Source organism: Culex pipiens, chromosome 1 (assembly GCF_016801865.2).
Source record: "Culex pipiens pallens isolate TS chromosome 1, TS_CPP_V2, whole genome shotgun sequence".
NCBI lineage: Eukaryota > Metazoa > Arthropoda > Insecta > Diptera > Culicidae > Culex > Culex pipiens.
In genome coordinates, this window is record NC_068937.1 from 71,934,004 (window position 1) to 71,947,766 (window position 13,763).

Genomic DNA, 13,763 nt, shown 5'->3' on the forward strand with positions numbered 1-13,763 from the left:
CTTAACAGCCAATCAGAGAGCGGAAAGATTGTTTGCGTTGGTCAAAGCACGCGCTTGCTTGTTTAAGGCTAGTACGCAGATCAGAAGGAAGGGGGTCAAGAAACAGCTTTACGAATAGCAGAACAAAGGAGAGGGAACGATTTCTTGGGGCTTTTCTTCACCCTATCTGGCTTGCTTTCGCTGCCGCTGCTGCCCATTTGAAATTTTTCTCGACCGATTCCTTCCGAAGTGCGTTTACCGCTTTAAGGCCAACTGCGATCGTTTGACACTTGCAACCGAAAATTGTTAATATTCGTTAATTTTTTTTTATGAAAATTTTGGGGGATATATTTAAATTAATTTAAACGCCAAGCGTCAAAAGCCTTAAAAATGCACCAAAAGCAGTGCATGAATCAAATATTTTTTTGGGAGGGTGATCCTGCCGCACCTCGTTGATGTCGAATCCTCTAAACTGGACCCTCGTCCTGTCACGTCCGTCAGTAATCTTGTCATACATTACAACTAGAACCAGATCTGCCAATGAATTATTACACTTCGACCAAATAAACACTGACGCTGTATAGATTTTTTTTTCTTCATAAAATTATTGTTATTAGGTCCTTTTCGGTACTGGGACCTGGTTAGGTTCGAGTCGGCTTTTGTAATTACCATAAAACGGGGTGACTTTGATAGGTTTGAGATTTTTTCGCAAAATGAAGAGTACAAATAAGATACGTACGAAATTGTATGGAATCATACTGACCGGGGTAGAGAAAGGTTCAATGTAATTCTAGAAGAAGTTTTCATTAAAATTTGAAAAGTTTAAAAAGTTAATTAACTATAATTAAGAAAACGTTGATAAATAGCATTATTTTCAAATTCTCAAAGTGTAATAATTTTCTCAATGAACATGATTTCAAATTGGAAAACGGAATGCATTTTCGGATTCTTCGGACAATTTTCCACTAGGAGAATGAAAACGGAGTTTGTAAATAATAAATATCATGTGGTTTTGTAACATAGTTTAGCAAAATCTTCATATTTATAGGCACTTTCAGTTGAACAAATTTCATTCAAATGTGAAAACTTTTGATTCGTGCTTCAAATTCTGTTTAAAATGCAATATGAATCGATAATTTTATAAACAAAACTATTTTTAACAAATTGCAGGCAAAATTCAGACTTTTTAACAATTTTATCTAAAATTTATATGTATTTTGTTTAAAGCTTATAAGCATAGTTAACATAATATAAACATTGATTTTTTTTGTTAAAAACTATATCAGCAACCTTAGCAATGGTACGTTCGACGTAAAAATAACATTTGAACACTTTTAACCTGATTTTAACAACAAAAACTATGATTATCAAAGTCACCCCGGTATTCAAAATAAGAATTTTCAACGCAACTATTTGTATAACCACTATTGAAAAAACCTTTTTTCAAAAATAGTGCATGGACCTTGTGTGGCCTACCCTAGTACATGTTTTAAAAATAAAAGTCTTGAGAAAACCCTTACCAGTTGGAAAATATTCCAAAAATAAATTAAAATCCTATCAATGTCACCCCGGTTTACGGTACATTGTTCTTAATGCTAATAGTAATTACAGAGGAACTTGAGTGTAAATGTTAGTGGGAGGGGAGGCGATTACTCGCGGCCTACTCAGTGTTAGTAGGGAAGGGATTGATGTTAAAGACAAGGCGTGGGAAGGGAAGGGGGATTGTGTAGGGGTGTTGCACTATGGGGTTTCAGGCGGCCATAAATCGAAAAACCGACATACTCTAATTATTTTTTTGGTATTTTTTTTCGAAAATAAACATTCTAACTAAGAAAAATCCGGAGTTTGAAAGTTGTAGGATCAGAATTCACTGAATTTCAGACCTTCAAAGGCGAAAATGGTAAGAAAAAACATGTTTTTTGACAAAAAAATGATTATTTTTCATAGTTGTACTGTGTAGCTATTCATGTATTTTTTCCTGCATCCTTATATATATTCAGAAAGGTAATTGATTCAACTTTTCAATAACATTTTACAAAACACACTTTTACAGGCTAAAAAAAATAATAAAAATCAAAAAAGATGGATTTTTATTCAAAATTTAGTTTTTTTTCAACTTTGTTAATGGAGTACTTTTTTTGTGTGCATTTGTGCGATCTGAAAATTTTGTAGCTTAAAATTTGAACCATGTCCTAACTTGTCTCCAAATTTCAAAGTGCACTTATGTGCACTTTTTGAGTTATGCCAAAGAGAGGTGGATTTTAACTCAAGAAGAAGGGGAGGGAGATTGGACGGAAATCAGAAACTTTAACATAGCATAAACCGGCATCAAATAGACAGAGCAAGAATATTAAAATTCACCACTTTAATGCATGTGGCCTCAAATATATGAAAAAATCGAAAATTAAACTTTTTTTTTTGGAAAAATGTCAAAATTCATTTGTTTTCATTATACAAAGTACAAACAACACAAAAAAGTCACAAAAAAGCAAAAAAATATTTTTGGCCGCTCGTTTATATGGAAATACCCCATAGTGTGTTGGTTGGCTCTGCTGGCCTTTGCTTTTGTCCTCAGCCGCAACTCGGTGTCTTGCTTTGCTTCCGGTGCAAACCAGAAACGACGGCTTTGTGTGAAGGCGAGTTACACTAACTGAAGGAAATCTAACTGAAGGAAAACTAACTGAAGAAAAACTAAATGGATACTTTGGAATCTAAGAGGAACTGATAGATCGGATAAAGAACATCAAGGTCTAGTTGAGATAACGCGTCTGGCATCGGGATTTCTGGTGGTCTTCCTCGGGCCCTGAGGGTATCTTTCAACTTAATTCTGTGAACATGGTGATCCGGACACGCCCATACGAGATGGTCGATGTCGTGATAACCCTGCCCACAGTCGCATATGTTCGTATCACTCATGTTGATACGGTAAAGATGAGCCTTGGACGAGTAATGGTTCGACATTAAGCGGGACATCGTTCTGATGAATCCACGCGTCAAGTCCAATCCCTTGAACCAGGCTGGCCAACATCACGGTGAAGGATGTGAACGAGAACATGGCCAAAGCCTGGAATGTTGAACCGCCCGTAGGTGGCAAGCCTCTTCACAGCGTTCCGGAAGTTTTAACTCCACTCAGTACCGGTTTTCTTGCATCTTCCAGTCTTTTTCCATCCTGTGGGCAATACGGTTGGCACCCTACTGCTGACCGGTTGTCACGACACCGGTGGAATGAAACCCAGTCCGGCCAAGTGAACTGAAAAAGCCGCCTGCAACTTTTCCTTGTTCCGACACCGGCAGTCAGGTGGGCAGACATGTTGAATCCGGTGCTTGAAGGTTTTTAATCAAGTTTATTAATTGTAGATAGTGCGGTTCCACAGTAGGATGACACCAGCTTGTTGGAGCAATTGGAGACGGCACCTGATGTCGGCTTTGCAAGATTGGCTGCAGGAACTGCAATACTTAGCGCCGTTGAATTTTGAAGGTTGCCAATCGGATCGCGCATGGCAACAATTTGACGACTCCGAACTTGGATACTGACGGAAGCCGCCACCTGCATGACGTAAGCGACTAGTATCCCAAAACACGGGACGAAAGGTGCTTATAGAAGAAAAACCACTTACCAGCATGTATTGTCAGCAGATTTTTGTAGAGATGTGAATAGAACCGAACCGGATCGATGTTCATAATTTCGCCTTGTCCTTTTAAAATTGCAAAAACTGCCTGAATACAATGCAGTTCCTCTCTATACCCTAGTTTTTTGCTATTCAATAGACTGTTCAAAATTTCAACCAAATCAGAAAAAAAATCGATGTTGATGGCGTGAGCAAACCTAAAAAAAATCTCCATGAATTTTATATGATCGAAAATTAATTTCATTTACATACCTTGAAAGGGTTTCTAAAGCAGCGCTTAATAGTTTTGAAACCGGCGTAACTTTAAGAACTCGAAACAGTATGGTAAACACCAACTTGACGAGATCGGATTTTTTCTTTGTTAGAAGCATGTTGTTCTCATCCGCCCTTGTTTCGAATAGTTCATTTTCCAATTGCATTAATTTTTTCTTCCGTTTGCGTTCCTTTTTGGACAGATTAATAATGCGAGATTTGTGGGTTTCTAACGTTTTAAGTTTTTTCTCTCTGGCAGCTTCCGAATCTATGTCGGTTCCAATTATCGGTAAACATTTAAGACAGGATATTGTTTCCGGATGAACATTCAAACCATTTCTTTTCACTATTCGATTGATACTGCGTACAATCTAATTTTAAAAATAAAACACAAAACACGCAAAAAATCAGTCAGATATTTCTTGATATTATTGATTTGGTATCATAAGAAGTCATTTAAGAATTGTATTGCGTACGAACAGAAATTAGAATATAGGCTAAAGTTAGTAAGGTAGAAAAAGTAATAAGTACGCAAACACGAACGATTCTAATTGAATTCCGTTTCACAATTCCGATTGAGTTAAGCGGTATACGCACTTCGGAAGGAGCTCTTTTCAACGTATTTTGATCAGCCCTCTGGCACCACTGTAAACGTCTGGAACGTTTGACAGTCACCAAAACCTCGAAGAGCCCACGCATTAGTATGTGTGAAGAGCCCACCATAAACAATGCATTAGATAGAGAATGTGCATAAGTATGTGTGAAGAGCCCACCATCAACAAAGCTTTGGATGAAGTAGTATTGGTGTATTCTGATTGTTTACATCAAAATAGGGAAATGGCGAACGCGAAAGAGGTTAACCAAAAATAATATTTTGGTGTCATTTTTTTACAAAATTCGGTTGAAGTGGTCACGCGAGTGGTCCTGTTTATCTAGGGCAGATTTCCGGACATATTATGTGTGTGTATGAGGCCGGAATCGAAGGAGCTCTTGAATCGGATGGCAGGATGAGCAGCCAAAGAAGCAGGAGTAGTTTTAACCAATTTAAAGCAAAAATCCGATTCGACCGGAAAAATCTGGGACCGGGGATCGAAAATTTCCACTCGGAAGTAACACTCTTTAAAGAGTCCTGGACATGCAGCAAGTGTAACGTGTGAAAAAGAATATAATTTAAAAAACGTCTCTGCACTTTGTTTATTTTTCAAAATCTGACAGTAGACACCGTGGTTTTCTTCTTTGTTTTCTTGATGTTCGTTATCGAATGTTTTGGTTTCATAAACATGGCGGCAGTGACAGAGGGCTGATTTTGATTTAAATTTTAACACACGTTTTTCAATGCTGTTTGTTCAATGACATACATCTGTTCTCTTTGCTCAAATATCAATCGCAAAACACTTGAAATTGCGGTGATTGGCAATGAAATAATTCCAATAGCCAAACACTTGAATTTTAAATGGTGTTGAAAAATAATAGTACGTACAAGCGATATACAGGTTCTCGCTTGCTAGTCGTGCACGCTACCACTGCGCCTACTGGCCAGTTGAAAACGGGAGTTTTTTTGTGCTACTCGTAGCCTCGCTTCAACCCATCGATAAAAGTCGCGCTACACTGAGCAAAACTTACACAGCTCAACGAAGTGTTCTACACATGATCTGGCCCTGCTGTACAGAGCACTCAAATATCAATCGCAAAACACTTGAAATTTCGGTGATTGGCCATGAAATAATGTCAATAGCCAAACACTTGAATTTTAAATGGGGTTGAAAAATAAAAGTACGTACAAGCGATATACAGGTTCTCGCTTGCTAGTCGTGCACGCTACCACTGCGCCGGCTGGCCAGTTGAAGACGGGTGAGTTTTTTGCGCTATTCGTCCTAGCCTAGCTTCTAGCCTTCGATGAAAGTTGCTCTAAAATCAATCAGTGAAACACATTAAATTCATGTGGACTTCACGTTGACTTTGAATAGTGCCTGTTTTGGGTAGATCTTAAGATCAATTTCAAGTGTTTTGCTCTTCACTTTGAATAGTTAAAGGTAGTGGGACAAATTCATGAGCAAAACACTTGAAAAGCTTGAGCCACCCGAATGACAATAACATGTCAAAAAATACCAAAAATTCAATCGCCCAAACACTTGCATTTGATAATGGTTTGGAATGATGTTGAAACACAAACCAATTAAATCTATGATGTGTCTTTATTCAATCATTCAAGTGTTTGGGCACTTGAATAAAACGTGTGGCGTATTTTCAGTGTAAAATCAATCAGTGAAACATATTAAATTCAAGTGGAAAATCACGTTGACTTTGAATAGTTCAAGACAAATTCATGAGCAAAACACTTGAAAATCTTGAGCCACCCGAATGACAATAACGTGTCAAAAATAACAAAAAGTTAATCGCCCAAACACTTGCATTTGATAGTGATTTGGATAAATGTTTTTTTTTTTTTTTTTTTTTTTTATTTTTTTTATTTTTTTTTTTTTTTTTTTTTTTTTTTTTTTGTTTCTTTTTTTTGGGGGGGGGGTGATCTAGCCGCACATCGTTGATGTCGAAACCTCTAAACTGGGCCCTCGTCCTGTCACGTCCGTCAGTAGTCTTGTCGTACATTACAACTAGAACCAGATCTGCCAATGAATTAGTACACTTCGACCAAATAAACACTGACGCTGTATGGATCTGACTCTAGAATAAATGCACAGTTGTGTGTTATTCATAAGTCCAAAATGTTCAATTATTCATATAAGTCCAAATATTCATTTGCGGATAACTACCTAACTTGAATTGAATACACGATTTAAAGTAACCTATCCGAAAGCTACTCTTATCTCAAATCCCCGACATTTTAATTAATAGCCAAAAAATCTAGAACGTTTCTTTAAAAACCTGTCTGGCTTCTTTAAAAAAACAAAAACAAAAAAATAGATTAACAGTTCATGAATTGAAAAAGAGACGACCATTTGATGTCAGAATTCCAGTAGATCCTCGATTTGCAACAATGGTCGATACAATCATAATCCGACAACCGTTAGTTCAACAGATCAACGAATTTAGTCCGATATCATTTCACTATTGATTGATCGAGACTCTATGGAAATTTTGACAAATCAGAATGGTTTTTATGAAATTAATTGCCAGAAGCAAAGAAAACAACAGAAAACAATGTTTAACAGCTTAACAGGCCCTAGTCTTGTCACGTCCGTCATAAGTCTTGTTTGCTGAAAGTTTAAATGGTTAGTGTTGTAGTTAATCGTATTCAACATGACCATAATAGGCAGGCCTGTAATACGATTACCTTACTGATTTGTTACTTAGCTTTTAAGAGGACGACCCCCCAGTAGATGTCGGAATTGGTCAGTAACGAGTTTGACTTGGTCATCCTTTGACCAGCTCCGCTGATGAGGCTGGGCAAATATTAAGCAAAGGTGGCGGCAGTATCTTTTTTCTCCTAATTTCTAAGGAACGAAGAACTCATTAGGAAGAAATAAACCCTACAAATCTTCTCTAAATAATAATAAAAACAAAACTGAAGCTAATGGGCAAAATAAGTGTGCCTAAACCTAAATGCACTTTTAAATTTCTAAATGGTCTAGCTTAATTCCGCTTAACACCTATCATTTCTAAATTGTCTGTTGAACAAGCAAAAGGCTTAGGTAACAACAGAAAGTATTTTTTTTTAAACCTGTTATAGAAAGTTATGTGGAGATAACAAACAGATAAATATTGTAATGTTGAAAATAATTATCCTAAATACTCTAAACATTGATTTCAAAATTGTATGGCAAACAGTAATTTAGACCCTACAATGCCTAGAAGAGGCCTCGGTTTCTGTTGTTGTGAGTAGACGCTGGTTTCAGAGTTCATTTTTCAATTGAAAAGGGGTGGGAGACGACTAATTTGCTTCATGAACTCCTAATCGACCCTGGGATCACCTCTTGTGTTTGTCCACTGATCGCTCCTAGCTAGGTGTTACCTAGACACAGTGTTAGAGGCCCGCTTCGCATGGCAAAAATGTTGGCTGGGGGGAGGGTGATATTATCCAATGAATTTTATTTTTAAGCCAACATTGCTAACGGCGTTGAGATCTCTACTCATGCCCAGGGTGATAGTGATTTGGATTGATGTTGAAACACAAACCAATAAGATCTATGATGTGGCTTTATTCAATAATTCATGTGTTTGGGCACTTGAATAAAAAAGGTGGCGTATTTTCAGTGTAAGGTACTCGCGATTGAGTGTGTAGTAGTGCGGTTGTCAAAATCGCTATCACCGACTCTCTCACTCCGATGGAAGCTGACTTTGTTTATGTTTTGGTTTTCCTGGCACAGTCCATTGTTCGTTCGTTTTTGTTTTCGTGGCACGGAGTGATGCACTCACACTTATGTAAATCAAGATCGCGAGTACCTATGATACACTGAAAATACGCCACCCTTTTTTTCCAAGTGCCCAAACACTTGAATGATTCAATTAAGCCGCATCTTAGATCTAATTTGTTTGTGTTTCAATTTCAATCCAATCCATTATTAAATTCAAGTGTTTTGGCGATTGACTTTTTGGTATTTTTTGACACCTTATTTTCATTCGGGTGGCTCAAAAATTACAAGTGTTTTGCTCATGAATTTGCCCCACTGTGTTGAACTATTCAAAGTGATGAGGAAAACACTTGAAATTGATCTTGTTTTGATTTGAAATGCAGGTTCGCGACAGCTTCATGAGGCTTTGCTTTGTTTCCTCATTTGAAAGTTTTGGCCGTCCGGTGTGTTCGTTTTTCGCAGACCGCGTGAGTTCGCTGCCGCCATGTTCCAGTCCAGTAAATTGCCTGCCCGGATTGTGACCGTGAAGATGAGCATCGCCACAAGACTGCGTCCTCGGGCTCGGGCTCCGTATGGCCAGCGGAAGGGCTTGGTCTCCCGGATTCCCGGATAGAAGCCAACTTTTGTGATAAAGTTCCTTTCCGGACTATTTGGTGAGTGGAGAGAGAATTTTTGTTGTGGGGTTTTGTTTTGATTTTTGGATTTATTTTGTATGATTCACAGGAAGGATGCGAAAGAGCTGCAGATGCCGTACCAGGAAGCGGTGCCAGTGAGAAGCAAGATTCGGATGCAGGGGCCAAGCTATGCGTCATTCGGATGGTCAAGGCACAGTTTGAGTCGATGGAACCACCGCGGTTCTACCAAAGAGAATTCCGCATCAACAAGAAGATTCTGCAGTGGCCTCCATCTCCGCCGGCACCGGTGCTTCACTCGCCGACGCTGAGGAACCTCCCAGGAAGCAGTGGTGGTGTCGGGACAACCGGATGAAAAAAATTACAAAATTTTTACACACCAAGTTGTTCTTGAAGTTAGAAAATAAAAGCAGCCAAAAAATTTAATTGCGCAACATCTTCTTTATTTAAAAAAATCGAAATCCATTTCTTTTACATGCAAACATGCATTGATTATAGAAAGAAAAGCTATTTAAAACCAATAAATATAATATTGTATTTCATGTGACGCAACACGTCAAATCCAAGTGTTTTGCTATTGAATTGACAGTATATTTTGGTGCCCAAAATTCAAGTGTTTTGCGATTGATATTTGAGTGCTCTGTACAGCAGGGTCAGATCATGTGTAGAACACTTCGATAAACCGTGGGATTTTTGCTCAGTGTATACAGCCTTGCTTTGATACACTGAGCAAAACTTACACAGCTCAACGAAGTGTTCTACACATGATCTGGCCCTGCTGTACAGAGCACTCAAATATCAATCGCAAAACACTTGAAATTTCGGTGATTGGCCATGAAATAATGTCAATAGCCAAACACTTGAATTTTAAATGGGGTTGAAAAATAAAAGTACGTACAAGCGATATACAGGTTCTCGCTTGCTAGTCGTGCACGCTACCACTGCGCCGGCTGGCCAGTTGAAGACGGGTGAGTGTTTTGCGCTATTCGTCCCTAGCCTAGCTCAGCCTTCGATTAAATTGCTCTAAAATCAATCAGTTAAACACATTAAATTCATGATGACTTCACGTTGACTAGAATAGTGCCTGTTTTTGGGGTAGATCTAAGATCAATTTCAAGTGTATTTGCTCTTCACTTTGAATAGTAAAAGTAGTGGACAAATTCATGAGCAAAAACACTTGAAAAGCTTGAGCCACCCGAATGACAATAACATGTCAAAAAATACCAAAAATTCAATCGCCCAAACACTTGCATTTGATAATGGTTTGGAATGATGTTGAAACACAAACCAATTAAATCTATGATGTGTCTTTATTCAATCATTCAAGTGTTTGGGCACTTGAATAAAACGTGTGGCGTATTTTCAGTGTAGGTTACGCTCGTATTTTGATTTTTGTCTGCCTTCACAATAAATCGAACCGAGCGATTTCCACTCTCGCCGCGCTTTTTCTCTCCGCCTTTTTCTGTCGAGCCTATTTCGGTATGACTCGATCAGTGTGTAAGCCAAGTTTCCCAGTTTACTCAATCGGAATTCTGAAACGGAATGCAATTCGTTCCGTTTTCAACCGATTCCGTGTACGTACCGGTTGTTGCGTTTGAAACGGAATACGTAAACGATTCGAATTGAATTCCATTTCAGAATTCCGACTGAGTTGACTGGGTTGTTGTAATTCCTCCATCTTGTTTTGATTGACGAAAATTGATGTCGGTGGGTGAACACATTTTTTTTGTTTATTTAATAAAGAACAATATAAAGTATGTAAAAATATTACTTGGCGAAATGGCCAACATCACCATCCAAACCTCCGACGGCAACACGGATTTGGTGCCAAAGCAACAAATTGTTTTTCTAGTGACGTGTGCATCTTCAGCGCTGGTAGCAAAAATCGCATCAAATTTGCACCCGACGTCTAATCCACCTGTCGCGGTAGGATACCCCACCTGTCGCGGTAGGAAATTTGCTCTCAGTTCTTCGGGATTTCACTTTCCTACCCGGTTTTCAGCCTGTTTGCTACCGCATCAAATGGAATTATGTACGGAAAATCAAATCGAATTAAGTACGGAAAATAAAAAAAAAAAAAAAAATTAATAAGTTCATTATTTTTTTTTAATTTAGAAAAATTTCAATTCAATTTCAATTCAATTAGTTTTTATAAGTAAATAATCAATTCACAATTTCGTAATTCTTATAACCTAATAATGTTTTGGAGTATTTTTCAACTTTGTATTATAGTAAAAAAAAATAAAAAATAAAAAAAAATTAAAGAATTAAAAAAATTAAAAAAGTAAAAAAAATATAATTTAAAAAAAACGCCACCTTATTTTTTGCTCATTCGTGAGGAGGAGCGCTGCGCGAGCTAGCTCACGTTTGCCCGCGCTCACGTTTGTTCCGATTTTTCAGCTCGCGTTTGCCCCACGCTCGCGCCCAATTTTCACTCACGGAGCACTCACTTTGGAAGTATCGCAAAACGAATCTTTTTCCGTTTTTGAGAAAGTTTATGTTTTTCAATCCTAGTTAGATTTTTTGCTTAAGGCGCTGCATGTCATGGAAACACTACTTAGGAACATCTATATATATAAAAAATTTCGACGGTTTTGTTCGAACGCGCATCAGTTGATAACGGAAAGTCGGATTGGAGGGCTCTTTGCTGCGTTGGGTTCGTATAAGCCCAAGGAAGGTTCTTACGCTAAAGAGTAACAACTTTGGCCACTCCGGAACCGATTCCGGAAGATCTGCATATTGTATGGGAAAAGTTGCGTAAAATCAAATTTTGATCACAGGAGGCTAAAAACGTCAAGAAGTGAAAAAATGACAAGACGAAGTTTGTCGGGATTAGCTTGTTTTTTTATATATTGGTTGTGTTGGCCTTCAAGGAGTAGATTGTAGTTCTTTCGCGGCAACCGGACGTTTCGGATAGGAGCAAAAAATGCGATTTCAATAATTCTCTTCGTACTCGTCCAACGCCTCGCTCCACAGCTCGTTCTCTCCGGGGTTGCGCTCCAACACCGAGATAGCCGGTTTCACCCTCGGCCAGACATCAATCAGTGATCTCAGTATAATCGGCGCGACGTCGGAGTCGACGTACCATGATCCACTTGTCGTTCTTCTGCCTGTGTACTTTCCGCTGATGCACTCTCCAGACCTCACTCACACCAATCATCCGTCTGTGCGCTGGCATCTCTTGTGCTGCCTTTCTTTGCATCTTCCTGTCAGCACTCTGCTCGGCACCTGCCTTCACTCCGGGCGGCGCCGGTGAGGCCCAGTCAACTCAATCGGAATTCTGAAACGGAATTAAATTCGAATCGTTTACGTACCGTGTACGTATCGGTTGTTGCGTTTGAAACGGAATATGTAAACGATTCGAATTGAATTCCGTTTCAGAATTCCGATTGAGTTAACTGGGGGGTGGCGACGACGATGGGGAGCGTTCTTCTTCAAAACGAAACGCCTTCGGGCTAATTCCGTCGCGATCACACGTTCCGGATCACTTTCTTCGTTCTCCGGACAGTGCTAGGGTATTTTAACCATTAGTGGACCCCCTAGTAGAGCCGAAGCACATTTTTCACAAATTTTCAATATTTTAAGCACTTTTTCATAACCATTTGTACAAAACAATGAAATCTGAAGTCTTTTGAACAATTTTAACTACACTGAGCAAAACTTACACAGCTCAACGAAGTGTTCTACACATGATCTGGCCCTGCTGTACAGAGCACTCAAATATCAATCGCAAAACACTTGAAATTTCGGTGATTGGCCATGAAATAATGTCAATAGCCAAACACTTGAATTTTAAATGGGGTTGAAAAATAAAAGTACGTACAAGCGATATACAGGTTCTCGCTTGCTAGTCGTGCACGCTACCACTGCGCCGGCTGGCCAGTTGAAGACGGGTGAGTTTTTTGCGCTATTCGTCCTAGCCTAGCTTCTAGCCTTCGATGAAAGTTGCTCTAAAATCAATCAGTGAAACACATTAAATTCATGTGGACTTCACGTTGACTTTGAATAGTGCCTGTTTTGGGTAGATCTTAAGATCAATTTCAAGTGTTTTGCTCTTCACTTTGAATAGTTAAAGGTAGTGGGACAAATTCATGAGCAAAACACTTGAAAAGCTTGAGCCACCCGAATGACAATAACATGTCAAAAAATACCAAAAATTCAATCGCCCAAACACTTGCATTTGATAATGGTTTGGAATGATGTTGAAACACAAACCAATTAAATCTATGATGTGTCTTTATTCAATCATTCAAGTGTTTGGGCACTTGAATAAAACGTGTGGCGTATTTTCAGTGTATTTGTTTCATCAGTTATTTGTTTTTGAGCAGAAGAAGAGCCATTTAAAAAAAAAAGTTTTTTTGCCTGTTATGGACCCCCTTTTCCTATAGTGGACCCGGGTCCACTATAGGCAAACTGTTATTTTTATACCTAATTTAACCGAATTTTGATGTTTTGATGCATGGTGTAGGTCTTATGATAGATATAATGAATAAAAGATGGATTTTTCTCACTTTTCATCATAAACAAATATGTTTTGTTAACAAATTTGGCTTCAAACAACAACAAAATCTAACAGACATTTAAACACATTTATTTCCGAAAAAGATCAGAGAAAATCACTGTAAACATAAAAATAATTTAAAAAAAGTAATTTTGATGCAATTTTTTCGATATTATTTACATAAATGGTTGACCGAAACTAAACAATAGATTTGTTAACAGTTGCTGATAAAACCACGCATGTTTATTTAAAAAAATAGTTTTGTTATTGATTTATCATTATAAAGTATCATTTAAAACTGCAATTATGATGCTTCAGTAAACTACAATTAACTATACACCCTTACCAAAAATCATGATTTTTTGAGTTCCAAATCCCACTTTTCATACGAATTTTTCAGTTCAACCCATATAACCATTTTTATGGTTGTAGTACCTGAACTCGAAAAATCGTATGAAAA

At 38.1% G+C, this 13,763-nt stretch overlaps 1 protein-coding gene across 1 annotated transcript in view; it reads right to left on the reverse strand.

The window, feature by feature from the left end:
• The window catches only part of LOC120429182 (nucleolar complex protein 3 homolog), a 28,284-nt gene that overhangs the window by 14,072 nt on the left and 449 nt on the right, over nt 1-13,763 (reverse strand). Inside the window, exons 2-3 of the mRNA XM_052705951.1 lie at nt 3,861-4,231; nt 3,597-3,805 (exon numbers count right to left, since the gene is read on the reverse strand). Of these exons, the coding sequence (XP_052561911.1) occupies nt 3,597-3,805; nt 3,861-4,231 (580 nt within the window). The remainder of the gene's footprint in view (nt 1-3,596; nt 3,806-3,860; nt 4,232-13,763) is intronic.